Below are 23,204 nucleotides of genomic sequence, written 5' to 3'. Positions count from 1 at the left end.
TTAATTGTAACCTAATTGGCAGTTTCCTTTGCATAGAAGCCGGAAGGAACTGCCCGTGAGGCTGGTGATTAGCTTAGCGGCAGCTGGGAAATCACATTTGAGCAGGAGCGTCCATCATCTCAGGCCACTGCAGCTGGCCTGGACGGGTGTGGACATGTGGGCGGTGGTTCGGGTGCAAGCAGGGTGCAGCCTGGGGCCCGGACCCCTCAGAGCAGAAGGCTGGGGCCTGTGAGCAGAGGGCGAGCGCAGGCCCCTGGCTCCTCGCTGCCTGGGCTGTAGAGCTCAGTCATGACCTCACTCCCCCAAACCCCAACCACGCCCAGACCCCTTTTCCACGCTCTCAGGGGGCTCCCTGAGTGATGTGGCCCAGTGACAGGAGACCTGGGGGCTGACTGCTTTTCGACCATGCATATGAGAGGTGAACCTCTGCATCTGTTTCCCATTGGGGTGTGCCTGTGTGTGCAGAGTGGCATCTCTGGGGCAGGGGCTAGCCCCCAGTTCTCTCTTTCTCCATCTGGCTGCTCTCCCAAGGTGCCAGCCACATTTCCCAGCCAAGGCCCAAGAGGACAGCTGTCTGGGGGGATGCTGCACCCACATTGGGTCCCTTGCCCTTCCCCACCGTGAACCACACAGTGAGGACTGAGGCGGGAGGGATGGTGGTGGGCCCTGAGAGCTGAGCTGTGTGTGAAGCCCTGGGCCAGACAGGCAGGCAGGAGCCCTGGGTTCTGTGCTGGACACAACCTTCCAGAACATGGAGAGCCCCGGATCTTGTTACGGGAAGCTGAGGGCCCCAGTGTGGGCCAGGGTGCCCACTTGCTCCTCCCTGTGTGTGGGCCTATTCAGCTGGCCCTTGCCGTGTGCCCAGCCCATACCAGGAAGGCCACTCTGCCTCGTGGGCATTAGTGGCACAGGCCACCCACCGTGGGCTGCTGGCAGCACTTAGGGGAGAAGCAATGGAGGACTGGAACTGAGGGGGCACTGCTGAGATCACAGTGACTGACGTCCTTGTTGGGACATTAAAATAATTAAGATGGTGAATTGTATGTGTGTTTTACCACACTTAATTTTGAAAACTGGGCTTCCCTTTTATGCCTCCCCCCTAAATCTGTTAAGAAGTTTGATTTACCAATTTGAGCTCTACTTTCTTCCTAAAAGCAGATGCATTATAATCCCTTATAAAAGCAGAGCCTCCCACTGAGACAGAGAGTAGCGATGGCAGGGAGACCCTGCACGCACGCGCATGTGTATGTGTGTAAGTGAGCACACACATTCTGACCACATCTCCATCTTCGTCACCAGTAGGTCACTTCCTGAGCAGGGATCCAGGGTTTTGTTCTCAGCCTGGGGCTGTTTGTTCAGCACCCACCCCCGGCCTCACTGAGATGCCTCGTGCCCTAGAGGAGCCCACGTGTCCCTCACGAGGCTTGTGAGCACAGGAGGGGCATCCATGTGGCTCTTCTGGCTCATTCTACTGCTGGTTCTCCACCTGCGGCTCTCAGTGCCCATCAGACCAAACCAGAGAATCTTAGCTCCACACCCCCATCCCAAATTTGGACCATTTCCCAAAGTCTCCAGTGCGCCCCCCCACACACACACTCCATGAAACCATGTGTTTATTGATTTGTTCCTTCACTGTTGCCTTCATTGGGCCACTCACTATGATGTCTGTTCTTTCAGCTCATAGTGGTGAGTTGGGTGATGTGCCTGGAATGTGGGTGCCCAAGAGAGTGGGAAGGAGGTGAGCTGGGGGGAGGGCATTTGGGCCCTCACCCCTAGTGAGGAGCTGTGTTTTATTCTGCAAGCAGTGGGCAGCTAATACAGGGCTTCAGGCAGAGGGTGAAGTGGTCCGAGTGACCCTGCTGGTTCTGTACATGTGGCCTGTGGGGTTAAGAGTGAGCTCAGGAAGGCCCCTTGAGCAGTGTGGTTTCATGCAGGTGAGGGAGGTGTGGGAGCGTGGCGGCTTGGACTGGGGATGGCAGAGAGCACCCTGTGTTTGCTCTGCTGGAAGGGGTGGAAGATGGAAGAGCTCGGGACGAGTCTGAGGCGTGTGGCCTCCGCAGTGATGTGGCTGGTACCCTGACTGGGGCGGGCAGGTGGGAGGGGCAGGCGGGGCTGGGTGGTCCGGGTCCTCCTCTAAGTGGACGGAGACATGGGAGGGGCTGGAGCAAGACGATGGAGATTCGCGCCTGGCACCGGGGATGAGGTCAGGGCCGGCGAACGCGGCAGACGTGAGCACAGAGGCTCACGAACACGGGGCACGAGTGCCGTGGGACCGGCTGCTGTTTGCTTGGAGGGAACAGGGAGAGACAACGAGGAGCTTTCGCCATTCAGAGGGCTCCCAAGGGGGAGGAAACCCGCACAGATTGACAGGCTGGCTAATCGTAGTGCAGCCGGAGAGAGCACCAAAGACAGGAGGTCCAGGCAGCAGCCAGAGAGAAGAGGATACCAAAGAGTGAGCAGTAGATCGGGTACAGAGTTCTCTGAAGCAGCAGCAACAACAGAAGAGTCCTCTGAAGGACCAAGAGAAAATAACTTTGCCACAGAATTCTCCATACAGCAAAAGTACCTTCCAGGAGTGAGGTAGAAGGGTTATGTAAAAAAAAACAATTTAAGACAAGGCAAGAGAAACCCAAGCCCCAGGTTTCTGTTCAAAGTGAGTGGGGTGAGGTAGAAAGTGGGGACCCGGGAGGGGCAGCAGCAGGGCCAAGCGTCCGGCAGGGTCGGCCGCGTGTGCCCACGGGCGTTTGTTGCGGGGTTCACTCTCCGTGTAAGTGGCCTGCACGGCGCGTTTGCGTCCATCAGATACGCTGCTGGAGCAAAGAGAAACCGTGACTGTGCCAGAGGGGCGGGGCCGTGCTGCGGATGTCCTGCGAGGTCGTGCCCAACGCTGCTGTTGGGGGTGGAGGGACCCCCCACGGGGACAGCTGGCCTGCAGGGGGAGGGGCCTTCCCTGGGGAGAAGTCAGTGGGGTCTGTTTCCCATTCCCAGAAAAGATGATGGCATTAGGAAATCGTCTGTTGAGGAGGTTCTGCTGGTTTATAATAAAACTGTCATCGACGCAGTCTGGCGCTCGTCAGGGGCGGGAGCCGGGGCTGTCCGGTGCGCGGGTTCTGCAGGAGGGGACAGCCCTTCGCACACGTGCAGGCAGGCCCTGGCCCCACCCCATTCTTGCAACGTACCGTTGCCCTTTTATTTTTTTCTTCCATAGGAGCCCTGAATTCCAGCTTCCGTGTTGCAGTCCTAGGACGTTTTTACTTGCTGGAGGCTCTTGGCCTTTCCCCAGCAGGACGACTATGTGCTGTGTTGAGTGCGACTCACCGGGCACTTGTAGCAGTGGGGAGGACAGGCCCTGAGCTGGGGTGACAGGCTGAGGGCGCCTGGCCGGGAAGCACCTGCCCAGATCTGGACTGGCAGGGTCACAGAGCAGCACAGCCACTGCAGAGGGGGGACAGGGAAGGCAGAAGCAGCTCAGGTGATCCTCGAGTGGCCCCGATGGCCAGGGCTGGCCAGGACCCCAGAGAGCTGATGCAGGTGAGCCCACAGTGGGGACCAGGCTACGCCACGCTGCTGTACACTGAGGAAGCCCGAGGACGTGAGTGGCTGTGTAACCGTGTGCGTGTGGGAGAGTGAGAAGGTGGAGGAGAGACGTGTGAATCATTGCGGGCTCACTGAGGGTTCTGCGGTCACCCAGCCCTTGAAACAGGAGAGGGTCACATAACTTCCAAAGCTATATGTTGGGAGAACAATGGTGGGCACCGCGGAGTTCCATGGGCCAGCTCAGGCTGAGAGCCCCCAGGGAAGGACCCCCTCTCCCCCCGCCACGCCAGGCTGGGATCAGATCCTGCTGGCAGAGCTGGGCAGCGGCCCATGGCTCATGGAGAAGATGGGGTTGCTTGGGCCAGGGCTGGCTTGCAGCCTCAGGATGGGCTGGAGACAACCCTTCAGGGCACAAGGGAGCCAAGGCTGTGGATGGGTCTGCGGGAAGGTGATCACTAGGCTCACGTGTGGGCTGTGCAGGCACCAAGGGACTGTGAGCTCTGGGCAGTTGGATGGGGTGGAGCATGCGAATTGTCCCCACGCCTCTGCTGCTCGCTGCCCCGGGGCAGCAGGAGCCTGAAAAAGCCAAGGCAAGCTGCCAGAAGCAGGAGCAGGGCCCTTGACCACCAGCAGCATTCCCCCCACCCGACGAGGCTACCCTTCCTGCTTACGGCAGGGAAGCAGCTCAGGGTCCAGTGTGGGCATGAGGGTGTGCGCACGCGGGACAGAGCGTGTGCAAGAGCGCACGTGTGAGTGTGTGTGAGCACATGTGCCCTTGTGAAACGCCGAATGAAAGAGAGGGAGTTGGGGGGTAAGGGCCTGGTTCCATCTGCACCCAAATCCGAATAAATATGCCAACCAAATGTGGAGTATTGGAAACAACCTTTGCAGGCTATAGAATGGTCCCAAGTAAAGGCAAAACCGTGGTCTCGTGATGGCGTGCACTGAACGCAGCCAGTAGGGCTCCCACCTGGCAGGCACCCATGGTGGATCTGCTCATAAACGAGATATCAGGGGAAGCCCAGCTCAGAACAGGACAGCACTTCACCCTGTCAAAGTTCATTCTACACCTTTTCCCTATTGGGGTCTGGAAGGGTGGGAGCAGGTGGGGTCTCTCTGAACGTGAGCAGTGACTTGAGCCTTGGACAGTGATGCCATGACCTGCACGGGACCCACTGTGCTGTGAGGAAAGGCCAGCTCCTCACCCCTCAGCATGGTGCCTGAGGGGAGACCTGAGCCACAAGGACCACGGGTTGTCTCTGGGGGGGGTGACACGGGCCAACCCTCTCCAGGCAGAAACCGTGGACTGGGCATGGGGAAGGATGCTGGCACCCCAAGGCATTCAGAAGTGAAAGGTATGGAGGGGGAAGGCTTTGCCAGTCCTGCTCTGTTACCTACCCAAGTGGCAGCTTGCAGCAGAGGCAGGATGGAGCCCAAAGGCCACACGGCCCTTCCTGGCAGACAGGTGCCAGCAGTGAGCATCCTTGTAGGCTTAACATCTGCCCTCATCCTGACTCCCCCATGCCACTTTGTTTGCCAGTGTTCCAAACCCTGAGACTCAGAACCATCAGCAGATTCACCCAGGTAAGGCTTCATACCTCCCAGCCTCAGTGTTCTGAACTAGGAAATGGGGTAGCAAAGGGATCTACACATAGCAGCTGTGACTCTGAAGCACGAGCTTCGTATAATCCCTGTGCAAAGGCGAGGCATGTCTGCGACATGCTCTGGCCACTCCTCTCCCCAGCATGCCCTCCTTTGATTGGCAGCTGGAGAAACTGAGACGCAGCAGAGGTCAGCAGACTGTAGGGGCTGCATAGCGCCTCGGAAGTGGGCCCATCCCAGGCTCTCCTCATCCACCTGCCAGGATTGGCTGCATCATTTGTGGGGCCCAGTGTAGGAGGATGAAATGGACGTTTTGTTCTAGGTTTTGAAGAATTTCGAAACAGTGACATGAGAACATTAAACCAAGTGCGGGGGTCCCTTTGGGACTGCCCAGGCTATCCCCACCTGAGGCCAGCCCCACACCCACCTCCTCGATTCCCTGCCTTGGACCATGTGTTTTTCCATCTAGAAGGGTCTGTGACATTGAGGAGCATTAAGGGAGCCATGCCTGGCTACAGGGACCACCTGGAAGGTATTTAAGTGCCTTTAAGTCTGTTTCTGTTCACAATCATTGCCCGACCCACAAATCCCTTTTGGCAGCAATCAACTGGGCCCCACACAGATCCCGTAGGGCTGGCCTCTGTGAGATGAGAGTAGGCAGGACCCATTCTCTCCTGCACATACGATCTGCGTGGTGGGAACTGCACCAGCTTGGGGGTGGGGAGCTCTGGGAGCTCAGGCCGTCCTACCTTCCAGCCCCTGTACCACCGAAAGTGTGTGCAGTCAAAGAGGCCCTCTCAGAGGGGAGCCCAATTCTGGAGCCGCTCTTGCCTACTCCGTAGGTGGGGTGTTGTGGGTAGAGCTTTTCCCCACGATAAGGCCTGTTTTCTGCAACCTTCAGAGTCACCCCAGAAGTCCCTCTCCACAGTGGCTCCAAGAACAGCCAAGTTCTTGGTTCTGCTCTTCTGACCAGGGCCAGTGATGTGTGTCCTGAGAGAAAGCGCCAGCGGTTGCCTCTCAGGATGTGAGCTCTGTTGACATGCGATGTCCCCTCGCTGGTCTTCTGGGGGCAAGAACACAGACCTCACCTCTCCGTGGAGGGGTCAGGCACACGAAGGAAAGCTGGTGGCCTGGTCACACGGGCTCTGGAAGACACGGGCTGCCCTGGTCTGCGTCCAGTCTTGTGGACCCGGCAGCACTGCCTGCAGCTCTGGGAGTTGAAGCCCAATGCAGCCTCTCAAGATCATAGTGGTCGGCGCGTGCCCTTCTGCCAGGGTGCGGAGGAGGTTGGTGGCTCCCGTCGTGGCCAAGCCCCCTCCTTAGCTGGTGTCACTGTCACAAGCCCAGGTTGCCCCTCGCCACCACCCTGTGAGGCCCCTAGGAGTTAGTCTCTCCTCCTTTTTTGTGACTGGAAATGCCGACCTGCCCAGAGAGATGGTGAATCATCAGGACCACCTCTCCCCTCGAGCTGTTTTGCTGACTTGCAGGGAGCTTCAGTCACTGCTCAGGGCTTTGTGGGGGAACAAAGTGTGTCCCAGCAGAGCTACCTCAGTAGGGCCACAGGTGTGGTCCGCTGGGGATCAAGAGCACGGCAACTGTAGGGACCCCGGGAGATGAGTGGGCTGGTGGAAGGGGTGCCTTTCTAGAAAGCCTGCCTTGCAGATTCCAGTTCTCTTGCCTTCTGTGCATGTGCCCTTGAGCAAACAAATGGCTTTCTTTCTGCCTCAGTGTCTGTTTGCAGAACAGTCGTCCTGACAATGCCTCTGTCTGGGGCTGTGGAGAGGATGGAAGGTCGGTGGGGGGGTGGGGGGGTGGGGGATTGGCCTTGTGCTGTGCTGCCTCCCAGAGCCACCTGGCCGGGCTGTGCTCACCCCACACTCCACCTTTGAGAGGCGACAGTAGGCCGCAGGAGGCCAGCCCCTTCCAAAGGTTGTGGGGGCAGGACATGGTCAGGGGAAAAGAGAGTCATTCTTCCTGCCCATAGGGCAGCGGGTGTCATCTTCCTTAGCAGCCCCCCAGCTCAGTCCCTCCCCTAGAGCTCTTACTGGATGCTCTGACTTGTGGAACCTTCATGGAATGTTGGAGGACAAGCTCAGCTGCTGCTCGTGATTTGGGCCCTTGGTGGAGCGGCAGTGCTGGGCCTGGCTCCAATCCCCCTCTGAGCCTGCCTTCCGGAACTTGGCCATGCTGGGATGCTGCCACAGGCTGGAAGCCCCTGTAGTATCAGATTTCTGTGAGGAAGACTGGATGGCCCCACTGAGGAGAGCGAGGCAGGAGTTACCCTGACGGGCAGCCCAAAGCAGGCCCTGGCACAGTCCTGGTGGGAGGTGGCTGCCAAGTCCCATCGGGGACTCCCCAACCGCTATTCCCTCCCTGTGGGTGTCTCCTCACCCACAGACAGGGAGCATTCCTGTCTTTGAGTCATGACTTGATGAGTTGGTAGGGTCCTCTTTGGGGCTCCACACTGTGGGGAGCGTGAGAGCCTCTGCTGGGACATGCGAGCCTGTGGAATGGATCCCCGGTGTGCAGGGACCCTCAGGGGACCGGTCAGCCATGGCCCATCACTCCGCTCAGCCTTGCGCTGGTGCCATCGGCTGCCCTTGAACAGGAGCAGCAAGAGGCCAGCCTTGGGAGCTGCTTCCTGTCCCTGAGAGCATCAGCTGCTAAATCCCATGGAGGTCAGCCCTGAGTGCATCTGAGAATCTCCATCCTCCTGGGCCGGGGGGAGGGTGTGGGGAGAGAAGGGTGGCATTCAGGCAGCTCCTGCCCATGTCTGCCACGGAGACCCCAGGGTGGGGGAGGCATGGTCTTGGCACTCCCTCCCCAGAATTTTCCCCAGTGCGACTTCGACTTCACGGAGCTCCTTTTGCTGCCTTCCCCTTGAATAGCAGCCAGTGTGACACTTCGGAGCGGATCCTTCCCCCAGGAAACTTCAGCTCAGAGCACAAGGCAGGCTCCTTAGAAGTCCTGGCCTGCCCCTCCCTGAACTGTAACCACAGGGGTTAGGTAATTCTAGGTCCCACTCCAGGGACACCTCTCTTGGGAGGGCTTTCCAGTGTGGTCTTTCCGGCCACATTATAAGTGTGGTCATTGCCCCACTCCCACCCCTGCTTCCTTCCATCTCTGTGTTGAGTGTGGGGTGCACAGGGCCAGGCCTCTGGCTCTGACCAGAGCATCTCTCTCCCTCCCTTCTCTCTCTCTTCCCCGCTTCCTTCTTTCCCTCTTTGTCCCTCTCCCCCTTGTTGCTTCCCAGCCCGAACCTGTCTGGCAGGGAGCAGACCAGGCCAGGTGCATGCTTCCGCCCAAGTTGGCCCTCGCAGTCTGGCTGCCTTTTGAAGTCATCCTGAAAAACATCCCCCAGGGTGCAGCCTTTCTGTTCACGGACTGTTTCACTGCTTTGGCATCTGGAAAGGACTCCCCTGTGGTCTTACCTGACTCCGGTTGGCAATGGATTGTTTCCCATCCCCAGATGTGTCCTTGAGGACCCAGGTGGTACCAGGGGTATCCTCTGCTGGTGCAGACTGGCCTGGCTGCTCATCCCGACAGCTGTGAGCAGAGTGGGGTGTAGGTGGAAACAAGCTGATCGAAGAGAGAAATTGGCTCAATGTGAGTGAATACGTGGGCATTTCTAATGTTTGTGTTGTGTGTTGGTTACTGCTATAGAGTATTTGCAGGGTTTTAGTGCTTTTTCCAGCGCCGTTTGCCTAATTATCCACCTTCTTGAAAATTCTTACTGTTTTTTAAAACTTTTTATCATGAAAAATTTTGAACTTACACAGTCAGCAGAGTAATGAATGGGTTTTCCCAGCGAGGCCATGGTCCACATCCTCTTCTTGGTGGCAACCAGAGCTCTATTCACAGTCCCTTAGTGATCAGGTTTTCAGGGGAAATTTACAGAAGTTGAAATATACAGCTCTGATCTGTACATTGGCAGCAAATGTATGTGCACATGTGACCCACACTGCTATCCGGATGTGGAATCTTTACATCCCCCAGAACATTCCTTCCTGCCCTTCCTAGTCTTTTGCCTCTTCCCACCCCTCACAGGTCTCCAGGCTGCTCTCTGTTAACCTAAAATTAGTCTGGAATCATGCCATGTGTGTTCTTTTTTGCCTGGCTTCTTCTGCTTGGCACGATGTCTGTGAGATCCTTCCAGGTTGTTGTGTGAATCAACGGTTCATCCCTTTTTATTGCTGCATAGGATTTCGTGGTGTGAAAACCACCCTTTGCCTGTCCACTCACCCATTGAAGGGCACCTGGGCTGTTTCCAGTCCTCGGCTGTGTGAATAAACTTGCCTTTTTGTGAATGACTCATTTGATGGATATATGTATTCCTCTCTCGGATAAATTCAGTAGGATTTCTGGATCAAGTGGTAGGAGTATGTTTAACTTTAAAGGTGTGTTTCTCTTATAAAGAGCCCTGGTTTGGGGCGCCTGGGTGGCTCAGTTGGTTAAGTGTCCGACTCTTGGTTTTGGCTCAGGTCATTTTCTCGTGGGTCAAGAGATCAAGCCCTAGTACAGGCTCCTCCCTCAGCGGGGAATCTGCCAGAAGATTCTCTCCCTCTGCCCCTCCCCACAACATGCATGCCTCATGATCTCTCTCTTACACACTCTCTCTCAAATAAATACATAAATCTCAGGAATGAATAAATGCGTAACGTGCCCTGGTTCATTTTCGGTGACTCTTGCCTGCCCTGCTTATCTGACATCATCGTGCACACTTAAAAGCTGGGGATCCAGGCGATTTTCTGAGAAACCTGAGTCACTCCCAGCTCTGTGCGGCTCACATACTTGTCAAACTCGGGTGATTGGGAACGATTTTGCAGGTGTTTTGTAGTACGTCCTCCTCTCTTTTCTTTTTCTGTTTTAAGGCAGTCCATTTGCAGCTAGTGTTTCGCCCCACAGATAGGTGTGTGTGTTGACGTTACTGGGACTACTGGTGAGAAAGTCCGAGTAAGATCAGAATCTTATTCTTTCTTTATTTGGGTGTGAAAGTCTTGAATGCCGTGAATCATGCAGGGTGAGCTCTCTCTCTTGTAATTTCAGAACAAGGAACTTGCCTATAGTTTTGCACTATTAATTACGCTAGGTTGGAATCTTAAGTTAGCAAATGTGGGAGGATCCAAAGTGTGAACTAAAGCGGCTGGAGAGTGCTGGTCTGCCTGGAAACCTGCTCCGGAGGGGTCAGCATTCCTCCCTCCCTCACACGCCTCCCTGCTTCCTGCAGCTCCGCTAGGACTCTACTTCTCCAGGGATGCTTACTGGGAGAAACTGTATGTGGACCAGCCAGCTGGCATGCCCCTGCTCTATGTCCACGCCCTGCGGGACGCCCCCGAGGAGGTGCCCAGCTTCCGCCTGGGCCAGCACCTCTACGGCATCGCCTACCGTGCGAGGCTGCAGGAGAACGACTGGATCCGCATTGAGGAGGACACTGGCCTTCTCTACCTTAACCGGAGCCTGGACCACAGCGCCTGGGAGAGGCTCAGCATCCGCAGTAAGGGAGCCGCCTGACCCCCTCCCCCACCCTGTCTCTCCTCCCACAGCCCACGTCACACCCACACCAAGGCTCAAGAGGGCGCTTCCTGTGCGATCCCTGTGGCGTAAGGATGAAGGGTGAGGTGAGGCTGGCCTGCCTCTGTGGCCAGCCCGGCCAGGACACCAGGATGAGTTTGGGGGCTGCTGATGACCATTGGACCTTCTGAGTCTGTTGGGATTTGGGAGAACCCCTGGAAAGGATTGGGTGCCCTCTCCGGGCTGGGCTTAGAAGCCTTTTCCATTTGGGTGAACAGGATTTAGGGTTACAAGAGAGGAGTTAAGTGAGGGGACTAGAAAAATTGAAGTTTTGATTGAGGGAATGATCTGGAGCTTCCTGGAGAAGGAGCAGTTCCATGGAAAGCTGGTCTTCCCATCAGCATCAAGCTGCCCTTAGTACCCAGTGGGGACTCAGGCCTGGTGCCAGGGAGGAAAGTGGTATGGAAGGAAGACCTAGCCAGCCTCCTCAGAGCAGGGGTCAGAGCAGGGAGAAAACCACATGTGACCCTGATACTGGGAAGAGGAGCTGCTTTCTGCCTTATGGCACAAAACGGTGATCACACACCCAATAGCTCCCCACCTCCAATCATCTCCTTCAAATACATGACCTCACTGCACCCTCACACCAGCCCTGAACCCCCTCATGCGGGCAAGAGGCCCATGGCATGCCTATGAATGCAGAATGGGCAGCACTGCCCGGGAGGACAGAATGACTGTGCCCCTGTCAGCCAAGGAAAGCCAAGGTCACATGACAGAGCCTGCCACTAGGGCACCCCCAGTTCTGGAGGTGGCATCTCAGATGGGTCTTGGTTCTGCTTGTACTTAGTTGCTGCTGTCTCCATCCCAATCCCCCATGGGGACCTTGAACTATGTTTCCGGGGGTAAAGGCTGAGTGGAGTTTGTCGAGGGTCCATATTTCCTACGGGGCTTGTTCTGTTCATGATGCACCTGTTAAGTCCAGTCAGGAGAAAAACCACATAGTAACTGGAACAGGGCAGTTTCATATAGAAAATGATTGGCTACAACCGGGGACTGAAGCACCAAGGGAGGGCTAGGAAGAAGCAGAATTCTGATGAATTCTGGGAGGAGCAAATGCAGGGTAACAGCCACTACACTAGGGCTGAGGGAGAGGGCCCAGGAAGAGTACCCATCACTCTTGAAGAGAACCAGACCTTGTTGGAGAAATTCTCTGTGATGGAGTTTGCTGGAAATCCCCCCTCCAGGCACTCCGGAAGTCTGGCTGTGGGTGTGTCTCCATAGAGGCATTCCATGAGGACAGCCCCTGGAGGCTGGGGAGCCCCCACATGCATAGGAGCCAGCCAGGAAAGTGCTCTACCTGGTTAGACTTGGGACTCAGGGCACCCCTCTGATGGGAGCAATGATGTGCTAGAGGCTGGTGGGGAGATATGGGGGAACAATAGGGCGCAGCGCTCAGAGCACCTGAGGGAGTGGTATTTGAGCTGAGACCTGAATGACAAGAGAGGCGGGCCTGTGAGGCACCCCAGGCAGAGGGAGCAGAACCATGGGACCCTGAAGCAGAGACAGACCCCGGGTCTAGGGCAGTTTGGGGCAGGTGGAAGGTGACCAGCCAGGGTCGAGAGCCTAGTGGAGCCCTGTGGACAACGGAAGGGACTGGGCTTTACACCAGCCCTGGATCTCCTGCTCCTTCCCCATTCCACTCCCCGCCACCCATGGGTGTGGCTGGTGCCCCACCAAGCCTGACTTCTCTCTCTGCAGATGGTGGCTTCCCGGTGCTCACCATCTACCTCCAGGTCTTCCTGTCGGCTGCGTCCCTGCGTGAGGGCGAGTGCCAGTGGCCAGGCTGTGCCCGGGTGTACTTCTCCTTCCTCAACACCTCCTTCCCGGCTTGCAGTTCCCTCAAACCCCGGGAGCTCTGCTTTCCCGAGACAGGCGTCTCCTTCCGCATCAGAGAGAACAGGCCTCCTGGCACCTTCCACCAATTCCGGCTGCTGCCTGTGCAATTCCTCTGCCCCAACATCAGCGTGTCCTACAGGCTCCTAGAAGGTGAGTGCTGGCTTCGGAGGCCCCCCCTTGGCATCTGCTGTGTGCCAGGCACAGCCCCTCCAGCCCTTGACATGAGCCATCTGGTTTACCCACCAACCACACCACTCATTCATTCATTTAATATTCCAGAAATATTTCTAGTGTGTCTGTCATGAACCAAGTACTGTTCTAGGGGCTAAGGATGTGACCATGAACTAAACAAGTCAAAATCCTGCCTGCCTGGAGCCTCCATTCCCCTGGGGTGGCCTCTGGAACGTGCTGTTTGGGAAGTAAAGCTCCCAGGATGTGGAGTGGTGGAGACCGCAGTCTTCTGTCTCATGGCCGAGGAAGGGAGTGCTGGAGCAAAGGTGGGAGGGCACCAGGCCAGCTGGGCTAGCCCCGTAAAGGTCACTGCGGTGGGACCCCTGGTAGCTGGGGTAGGGAGAGCGGAGGCCCATGAAGACAGAGAAGTTCCTGAGGGTTTCCCCTTCAGGGACTGGGGGGTCACGGAAGGCTTGTAGGGGGCGGCATGGACAAGCCCTCACTTACCTTTAAAGGATTATTCTGGCTGCCATGCTAGGAATGATTTGGTACAGGGCAGCGTAGCATAGCAGCAAGGAAACAGGAGGCTGGGAAAATCCCTGAGCAGCAGGCTGGAAACTGGAAGAAGAGTGAAAGCCACAGGGCAGCAAGGAGCAGGTGCCTTCCGGGCATATACTGAAAGAAGATCCAGCAGGATTTCTCAATGTGTTGGCTGTGGGCGTTGAGGGAAAGAGGGGAGCCCGCGTGGTTCCAGGATTCTGCCTCAGCAGCTGTAAGAGCAGCCGACCTGGTCCCACAATGGCCGTGGGGAGGCTGGCCAAGGGCGGGCCAGGGGGTGAAGCCCAGTGGAGGTGAGAGAAGGCACCTGAGCAGCCCCATGACAGGAGGCGCCACTGAAATACTCAGAAACAAAGAACTAGAACAGAGAAGGTAGGCTGCAGTGGAACCTGGATTCACACCAAGTTTATCATACACACACGTGGTAATGACATTGAAGAAAATCTCCATGAAGTAAGAAAAGGGGTCATGCACTCCCCCAGCATCCTCACCTTTGCCCTGCAGCAGGGATACATGTCTTTGGGCAAGATTGTCAGCCAAACGTCAGGTTCAGCAGGCTGCCCTTCCTCAAGAAGATTACCTCATTAAATTTGGTTAAGCATGGTTTTGTAACCATAAACAACAGAGAGAAACATTATATGATAAGCATTTCGCATATGTAATCCACACGTAATATGTGGCTTTGCGGGAGGGACGTTTGCCTGCTCCCATGGTTGGCTGTGGGGGCGGTCAGTGTGGACCTTCAAGCCGTCAGCATTCCCCTTTTCTGAATTATTCCTGGAGGATGAATTTCAGGGCAGGCTTGGGTTGAAAAGTGTGCTATTGTGACTGGTCTTCCCCTCAGCAGGTTGTGGGAAGATACACCAATCACTGCCCAAACCACAGGGCCTGGTGAGGAGCAGGCCTGTTAGCCTTCGTCTAGCCCGTCTTCTGGTGAGGAAACAGGCACAGAGAGGTGGGACAACCAGTCTGGGATAGCACAGCCAGGAGATGTAAAGCGGGCGTGCAAAGTTGGCAGTTGGAAATATCTGTGTGTTAACTTCAGATTACCCACTAAATGCCCACCGTGTTTGTTTTCAAATGGTGGAATAGTGGCCTTATTTCCCACATGCTCTAAAATGAGCACATATTATTTCCATAATTTTAAAATTGCCTATTTCTTTCAAAAGCCAGTCAATGCGGGGGGCTGGATCTCTGGGCCTGCGGCGTGGTTGAGCTGGTGTTCAGCCCTCCCACCCCACCCACCCCCAGCAAGAGAGGCAAGGTTAGGGAAGAGATGGGAGCAGCCCTCCCTAGGTCATCAGAGTGAGGACGTGAGGCAGGCTTTCTGGTTCCCTGAGCTTCCCCCATCAGCACTAGTGAAACTGGGAGGCCCAGGTCAGCTCATTAGTGCACAGCCATCACTGCAAACCAATGCTTGGAGCTCTGTGCCCCCTCCCCTTCCAATCTGGAGCCGAGGAAGAGCTCGGCAGGGCCATCCTGCTCCCCATCTCTGACCTGCCAGAGGCCATCCTCCCCTGCAGCCACTCCTGGCGGGCCCTTTGAAAAAGACAGCTCACCCTGCTCCCTGGCCCGGGAGTCACACTGGGGTTCCTGGTCTGCTTGGTGTCTAGGTGAGAATCTGCCCTTCCGCTGTGCCCCGGACAGCCTGGAGGTGAGCACACGCTGGGCCCTGGACCGCGAGCTGCGGGAGAAGTACGAGCTGGTGGCCGCGTGCACGGTGCACGTCGGTGCACACAAGGAGCAGGTGGTGATGGTACCCTTCCCCGTGACGGTGTACGATGAGGACGACTCGGCACCCACCTTCCTCGGGGGCCTGGACACCGCCAGCGCTGTGGTGGAGTTCAAGAGGAAGGAGGTGCCTGTTTACCACCTTGTCTGTTGTCTGTCATCCGTCTGTTGTGTGTCTGCCACTCCGGCCACCATTTATTCCTTGGTCTACCCAGCTGTCCGTCTGGCCATCCGGCCATACAGTTGAACATCCCTCCAGCCATTTGTCTTTCATTTGTCTGCCCAGCTATGTGTTGGGGTTTTCTGCCCGTCTCGAGGGTAGCTGAGGAGGAGACGGGAGGTCAGTCCAGCTGGCCCCTGACAAATGTCCGGGGACCCTGGATGCCTAGCACGAGTCTGAACAGGCTGGCAAGGCTAAGGATGTGCATCAGGTTCCAGGGCACACCTGCCGCTGCGTGTGGGTACAGCGGTGCTGCCCTCAGGAGGGGACAGCTTCCAGGAGAGAGCCCTCTCTCCCTCTGCGGTCAGGTCAGCGTTCCCAGGAGAGTCTAGAGACTCAGGGAGGGTGGAGCCCGTCCGCCAAGCGCAGAAAGACCAAGGAGTGGCTTCAGCTGGGATCGCCCAGAACAGCCCCGCCCACCTCGGCCCAACCCCGGCTCTGGTCCGCGTAGGTGGAGCGTGACTGCCACCTGCTGGCCGTTCTGCAGCCCGCCGGCCAGGCGTGCAATGGCAGATAACGTGGTTTTACCTGGGTCTCTGGACACCCCAGGTGCTAGTTTGGTGGATGGGCAGGCGGGAGGAAAGCACATCTCATTGGTAAAGATCGCATAAGCTAGAAAGGGCTACCTTGGGGTGACAACAAGGAGTCTGGTCCCTGACAAAAGCAGAGATGCCCTGTGACTGCTCAGAACTTTCCTCGTGATCCCCTCCAGCCCAGTATACAGGCGTTTGGAGAATGTTCTGGTGGACACCAGGGCTTGGATCTGGCTTTGCCATCTATCACTATGTGACAGTCACTATCACTATCTGACTCGACCCTGTGGGGCGCAGCTTGCTGTTCTCTGTGGGACCTGGTGAAGCACATCAGCAGAGCCCCTGGGCATCTGCTTTAATCCATCCTTACAGGAAGCGTGTAGGTGCCTATCATACCTGAGGCACAGGGGAGGCACAGGGGTGGCCCAGGGAGGGCGCCTGGGCCAGACTGGCATGGGATCCCACAGGAACTCTAACATAGGCCAGTCTGTCCCTGGAGCCGGCTCTGACTGCACACCCTCGATCCACCTGTGGGGCGGGTGTCCTTCTGAGGTCCCAGCCTGCAGGGTCTCTGCGGAGTCCCTCTCACCAATTCTGACTGGCACCCACTGTTTTCCTCAGGGCACCGTGGTGGCCACAATACGTGTCTTCGATGCAGACGTGGTGCCGGCCTCTGGGGAGCTGCTGAGGCGGTACACAAGCACGCTACTGCCAGGGGACACCTGGGCCCTGCAGACTTTCCGCGTCGAGCACTCACCGAACGAGACCTTGGCCCAGGCTAATGGCAGTTTCGTGCGAGCAACTGTGCATGACTACAGTAAGAGGGGCTGGGCCTGGCTTGGCTGGGCCCCCTAGGGAGCCTGCAGCCCACTCTTCTCACAGCACCCTACACCCACAGACACTTGTCCCGACGTTCTAAGCCCCAGGCTGCAGAGGCTTCCACTCCACCCAACCCTTCCTTGTCTCTAATGCGCTCACCTTGGTCACCTTGGTGGGTTTTTATAGGGTTTCTTCTCTCCCTAAACTGCCTCCTAGCAGACTTTGGTAGGGCCGTACCACACTTCCCATGCTGACTATGCCAGGGCTCAGTGCCTACTACAAACACAGACGTCATTGCCTAAGGCCTTCTTCTGGCCTCTGCTTTGCAATCCCCCAGGGACCCAAGTGCCTGGGGATTATTTCTCCCTTGTCCCCACAGCCTTCTACTAACAGGGGTTAGTATACAACAGCAGCTCTGTGTGTTTGAGCCAGAGGATTCTGCACAGATAGTCCTGTCTGGCTTCTGGAATGTACCGCAAGACTGAGCTCCAGGGGCCCACTGTGCTCACCTACGGCATGGGGCACCTTCATCAGCTGCCTTGTCTCCCCTACCCTCCTGCCCATGTTTTCTGGGATCACCTTCCAAATACCTGACTGGCACTTGAATCCTTGATTTGGGATCTGCTTCTGAGGGATTCCAGAATCGCTGGTACTGTTACCCCTTACTGCCTGGACCGATCCTGTTTGTTTCTCATCCTCCCCACCCCCACTGAGGCTGTGAGGGTCTCCTGCCCTGTATAAGGGAAAATGTCATCTCTGCCAGGCGCTCTCATTCCATACATCACGTGTACCCAAACCTCCTCATGCTTGTCCTTCCATCTCTGCAAAACTAGAACCGTAGCACAACACACAGCAGGTACAGAGGTGGGCGGGCTCTGGGCTCTGGGCACTGGGGGTCTGTGCAGTCCAGGGCTCCACTGGAGGCCGTGACTGTTGGGATAGTTCTCTGGGGGAGTGGAGGCCAGCATAGTCTTCCCGGGGCCTCAGTGATGATAGATCTCTATCTCATGTATACGCACATACATACCACACACGCACACACACACCCCATACACACAGGTGATCTCCCAGTTGAGAAGGCTTCTCTCAGCATCCAGCTCAGCACAGCAGCCAACATTTAAACAATGGTTCCAACTTAGCCCCACCTGCCAAGTCTGTGGTCCACATGGCCCATGTGTGAAGTCTGTGTTTGCACACATGTGTGTTTGTGCCAAATGTGTAGCTGGGAGGAGACACACAGCGGCTTGGGACGGTAGTCCCAGGCCCCTAAGCGACGAAGCAGTCATCACCGTGCCCCCCCCCCCACACCACAGGGCTGGTTCTCAACCGGAGCCTCCCCATCTCGGAGAGCCGCGCCCTGCAGCTGGCTGTGCTGGTCAATGACTCGGACTTCCAGGGCCCCGGTGAGGGCATCCTCCGCCTCCATTTCAACGTGACCGTGCTGCCTGTCAGCCTGCACTTACCCAGCGCCTACTCCTTCACTATGAGCAGGCGGGCCCGCCGCTTTGCCCAGGTGAGCCCACAACCCGATGCCTGCCGGGCAGGGGGCACAGAGGGGTGGAGGACCCCCAGGGTGGGGCACTCCATTTAACAGATTGCAAGCAGGGCTGGGGATGAGAGACACTTCTTCTGGCCTAACCAGTACGCGGAGTGGCCCGGGGGAGCCACGGGTACAGGGCCAGGGAAGCTGGGGCCATGGCGAAGTTGGCAGAGTCATGGGCAGGGTTGGTGGGCTCCATGGGCCTCTCGTTTGCCCTTTGCTTTCTTGGTATCTTTAAAGCGTGTTTCATCCTAACGTAAGAGCAGTGCCAGTTAAGTGTACATATGGGGACCTAGAAAGATGTTCCTGATCGATTATTAAGTGAAAAGTTGTTTGTAAAAAGACTGGCCTCACGCGACTCCCTGTGTTCTGAAACAAGTTTTCAGTGACGGAATATACAGGTATGTAAATGCGGGCATCAGTCAGCAGTGGCGCCCTCTGCGGGGAAAGGTGGGGAACGCTTCCTCTGCCTCCTGCAAATGCGTTTACTAGAGCTTATCTTGGCGTTTGTTGTTGGTAAATAAGAATTAGAAGTGGAAAATAAGAATTAGAAGTGGAAGAAACGTGAAGTAGCAAGTATCCATTATCAGAGAGGGCTGATTCTTCTCGCCATATCAACTAGTGCTTAGCATTTTGGTAGTTTTTTCTAGAACACTTCTCTTAAGGAATTTTGTGATTTTATTTGGAATTGCGGCATGCATTGGGCTTCACATACTGCTTGTTCCAATAGGGCAGCTTCAGGTACTTCCTCTTCAGAAGGTCACACTTAGGGCCACCTCCATTTGTCCCAGTTCCTGTGTTTGGTTCCCATGCCCCCTCCACTCCTGACAGCCACCCAGGTCCCGCACACAAAGGACCCCACCCTTGGACACATCGAAGCTCCCTGACCTGCCACAAAAGGTCTTTCATGGAGGTAGAGGCCATGGATGGTGGGAGGTGACAAGGCAGAGGGGCCCTAAGGGTGTCCAAGGGGGTATTGAATGGGAGTAAACACTGCAGGAGGTGTGTCACCTGTACCCCAAAACACTCAAAAGATCACAGGGACCTGAGATCCCATCCAGCCTCAGACTTGCTGTGACCTTTCACCCCCTCTCCCCAGTCTTCATAACTGCAAATTGTGGTTAGTGACCTTGGGCAGTTTGGAGGCGCCTATGGGAGAGTGGAAACAAGCAGGCTTTATATGGGGATGTGCTGGGACATCCGGGAGGTGGTTTGGTTGTGGTATCAGGCCTGGGTGTGGAGGAGCCTGGCTCTGCCCTCGGTCTGAGCAAGGCTGAGCAAGGACCTGCTACACGGCTGCAGGCAGGGCCTCACCTGCCCCACCCCTACCCTCTGCCCGCCCACAACTTGACTAGTCAGATTTTCTGGCTTTAAGCCACCGACACTCTCATTCTAACTCAAGTAACCGAAGGATAAAAAGGAGAGTTCCAGCTGCCCAGTTCCGGGCCCCAGCAGTGGCACGGCCAGCCTGGCACCCCCTGGAGAAGCAGCCTGTCTTTCCCAGGGCTCCCAGCAAGACTCCCAGGCAGGCCCCTTGGGGCTCAGGTGAGACAGGCAGCGATGCTGCATGAAATCACTTGGCCCCAGTGCAAAGCTCTGCCTGCCCAGGCAGGGATTCTAGGCAGGGTGTGGGGTACCCCAGCCCCATGCACTGAGGATGGCAACTGGTGGTTCCCAGAATAATACTGGCCTGGCCAGAGGCAGGGAGGGAAATGAGCAGGAGGGACCAAATGGATCTTCCTGCTTAAATGAGTGAGTGAAGAATGAGCTTGTGGTGTAGGCTCCTCTCAAGGTGGTCACTAGACCCAACCTTGGTGCCCTGTGTTGTTTTGCCTCTGGCTCCCAGGAGCCGGGGTGGGTGGTAGTGTGATGGGCAGGGCAGGGCCCGGCAGGGGGAAGGATCTGCAGGTTCCAGGGATGTGGAAGACCAGGACTTGGTGGTGGCGGGGGGAGGTCTGTCATCCCTGGACCCAGTAGGGAGCTTCTCCAGGACTCGGACTACCCAGAAACCCTGCCAGCCCCCATCACAGGCGGGAGCAGCACCCGGCTGAGACGTTCCTTGTGCCCTGTGCATAGATTGGGAAAGTCTGCGTGGATAACTGCCAGGAGTTCAGCGGCATCCACGTGCAGTACAAGCTGCAGCTCTCCAGCGCCAACTGCAGCGTCCTGGGGGTGGTCACCTCCGCCGAGGACACCTCAGGAACCCTGTTCGTGAATGACACAGAAGCCCTGCAGCGGCCTGACTGTTCTCAACTGCAGTACACAGTGGTGGCCGCCGACCGGCCAAGCCGCAGGCAGACCCAGGCCCCGCTGGTTGTTACTGTGGAGGGGACATGTAAGTGCCAGGGCCCCGTGGAGGGTCGGGACAGGCAGGGTGTGGCTGAGCCACAGGCTTCCCGCACACAGAAGGGGCCCCACCTTGCCCCCTTCCCTTCTTGGCAGCGTCCCTGTGTCTGAGTCTCCTTCCCTATCAAGTGAGAATCGCAGTGCACCCTGCATAGCCGGGCTGGGAGGGTGACGAGAAAGTTTAAAGCAGCGTAGCCCAAAGGGACCGGATAGTCAATGGTCGCTACTCCCCACCACCACTGTTGATCCATTCTGTACGCGCACCTGCTTTAGGGCTGCCGGAGAAAATACGAGATCTTGGCTAAATTTAAACGTCAGGTAAGCAACAAGGAGCTTTGTGCTATAAGTATGTTCCACGTAGCCTTTGCAGTCTCTTAGAAGACAATCTTCCACGGGTGTCCATGCAGTGTTAGGGACACAGTCACATAAAGCAACTATTCACTGTTTACCTGAAATCGAGGCTTAACTGGGCCTGTGTGTTTTTGGCTGAGTCTAGGCACTAGCCTGCTCACATCCTCCCTTCACACTTACCCCAACCGAGTAGTGCCCCCCTTGCTGTGACTGCGGTGACAGCCCACTTCCTTAGTGGGTCCCATCACTGCCCCATGCCCTGGTGCTCAGGCACCCCCACCCCTCTGGGCTCACCCAGGAGAGGAGCTTGACCAGTGCTACCCTCTGCCCCCGGATACTGGTGGGACACGAGGTCCAGGCCAGCCCCGGTAACCAGCTTTCTGCCATCCGCAGATGTGGCCGAGGAACCAGGCTGCCCCCTGTCCTGTGCAGTCAGCAAGAGGCGGCCTGAGTGTGAAGAGTGTGGCGGCCTGGGCTCTCTGACGGGCAGGTGCGAGTGGAGACAGGGAGATGGCAAAGGTAGGCCCCACGCAGAGCCAGGGGCCGGCGGCCAGGCGGTCGAGACGGGTAATGGTGGCTGAGTGGAAGCGGGGTCCTTGTGGGCCCTGCCGGCCACAGTGCTGGTCCTCCGCTCTCCACGTCTGTTGTCCAGAGCCTGGTCCTCCTCTGTAGTACCTGATGTTGAGAGAGGCTGCGCGAGGGTGCAGAGTAGGGGAAGCACGAGGACGCTCAGGCTCTTCGTCACTGTGGGACCACAGGTCCCTTCGGGTTTGGGAAGCCCTGGGCCAAAGTTGGAGTGTGCAAGGAAAAGAGAGGCTCTGCCTGGGAGGTCCCAGGCCAGGACTTGTGGCCCCAGACAGCAGGGCTGGGGCATAGATAGTAGCAAGTCCAAGCTGTGCCTACAAGGATCCCACTCATGGGTTCTCGGCTCGGGCCTCAGTTTGCTCCTCCGGAGGGGGGCAGGATTGGCCGGGGAGGCCCTGGAGTGCCGCCCTTCTGGCTCTGGCCATCTAGCCAGGGTGGTGTTCCTGCGTGGCAGTGACTGGCCTGCTGTGTGTTCCAGGAATTACCAGGAACTTCTCCACCTGCTCCCCCAGCATCAAGACCTGCCCCGATGGCCACTGTGATGCTGTGGAGAGCAGAAACGTCAACATCTGCCCCCAGGACTGCCTCCGTAAGCAACCACTGGGCCTGCAGGTTCAAGAGCCGGCCGTGGGTAGGGGTAGCCAGTGGGGGAGGCTTGGACTCCCACCTACACATCAGCCAGACCAGCATCATTCCCGAGTTTATTGTGCAGAAGCTTTTTTCTAACATTTTATTTGAACAAAGGGTTCTGCCGCATCCAAACTCTGGAAACTGGTACCCTGACCTACTGTCCCGTGTCTTTCTGGCCAACTGACACAGCACATCTCCCAACCCCTGATTCTCCTGGCTCCCTGCTGCCCATTCCCTGCTCTGTGAAGTAACCATGTGTGGACCTTGGCAAGGGCCCTGCACAGCTTGTGGGTTCCTCCTCCTACCTGCTGAGGCCAGGGACCTGAATCAGGGCAGACTGTGCTGATTCCTGCTCAAGAGACCCAGATTCCAGAGCTCACTGCCCTCCCTAGGCCTGAGCATGCTGACATCCTGTGGGGAGGGACCTCTCGTGCTTCTGCCTGGGTGGTCCTCGTTTGTGTGGTCACACCAGGAGGCTTAGTGGGCTGCCTCTGTCCCCAGGGGGTGGCAGCATCATTGGTGGGCACGAGCCTGGGGAACGCTGGGGGATAAAAGCTGGCTTCGGTATCTGCAACTGTTTCCCCGAAGAGAAGAAATGCTTCTGTGAACCTGAAGACAGCCAGGGTGAGTTGGTGGGGGGCACTGCTGGGGTCACAGGCAGAGAAGGCCTCCCCACACCTCTCTGAGCCCCAGTGAGGCAGGCAGAGTGGAAGGAAGGCAGGTAAAACCCAGGAGACCCTCTTCCTTCCCTCTGGGCCTCGGTTCCTCAATCTGTGCAGACAGGTCTAGGTCAGAGCCTCCACAGAGCGACCTCCTGCCCAAAGTTCTATGAGAAAGATTGGGCTGGAAAGTTCTTCCGCCAAATAACTCAGCATCAACTCAGATGGTCCCAGTGCAGGGCTTTCTCTGGGCCCATGGCAGTGCCTGGCCAGAACCCCGCCCTCGCAGCCAGAGCCTGCGGGGGTGCCTTCTGGGCCAGCAGGTGCCAAGGGTGGCCCAGGCCTGTGCACCTGAGGACATTTCCTGCCTGAGCCCAAGGACGGTTCTCTCGTATTTGAACTATGACTGCATGACACTAGGTCCAGAGTCACTTTCCTTGCCTCTCCGTTTTATGAAGAAAATACAAAACACATGGAGCACATCGCGGGACTCTGCCTCCCCGCCAGGTGCTCTA

At 56.9% G+C, this 23,204-nt stretch overlaps 1 protein-coding gene across 1 annotated transcript in view; it reads left to right on the top strand.

Moving 5' to 3' along the window:
* Positions 1 to 23,204, top strand: part of RET (ret proto-oncogene) — a 51,908-nt gene that overhangs the window by 12,519 nt on the left and 16,185 nt on the right. The window contains exons 2-10 of the mRNA XM_032314054.1: positions 10,367 to 10,633; positions 12,409 to 12,696; positions 14,889 to 15,133; positions 16,381 to 16,576; positions 17,892 to 18,091; positions 20,195 to 20,453; positions 21,209 to 21,334; positions 21,879 to 21,989; positions 22,532 to 22,654. Of these exons, the coding sequence (XP_032169945.1) occupies positions 10,367 to 10,633; positions 12,409 to 12,696; positions 14,889 to 15,133; positions 16,381 to 16,576; positions 17,892 to 18,091; positions 20,195 to 20,453; positions 21,209 to 21,334; positions 21,879 to 21,989; positions 22,532 to 22,654 (1,815 nt within the window). The remainder of the gene's footprint in view (positions 1 to 10,366; positions 10,634 to 12,408; positions 12,697 to 14,888; positions 15,134 to 16,380; positions 16,577 to 17,891; positions 18,092 to 20,194; positions 20,454 to 21,208; positions 21,335 to 21,878; positions 21,990 to 22,531; positions 22,655 to 23,204) is intronic.

Source organism: Mustela erminea, chromosome 14 (assembly GCF_009829155.1).
Source record: "Mustela erminea isolate mMusErm1 chromosome 14, mMusErm1.Pri, whole genome shotgun sequence".
Lineage (NCBI taxonomy): Eukaryota > Metazoa > Chordata > Mammalia > Carnivora > Mustelidae > Mustela > Mustela erminea.
The sequence above is the reverse complement of the archived record's forward strand: the minus strand, read 5'-3'. Positions and strand labels throughout refer to the sequence as shown.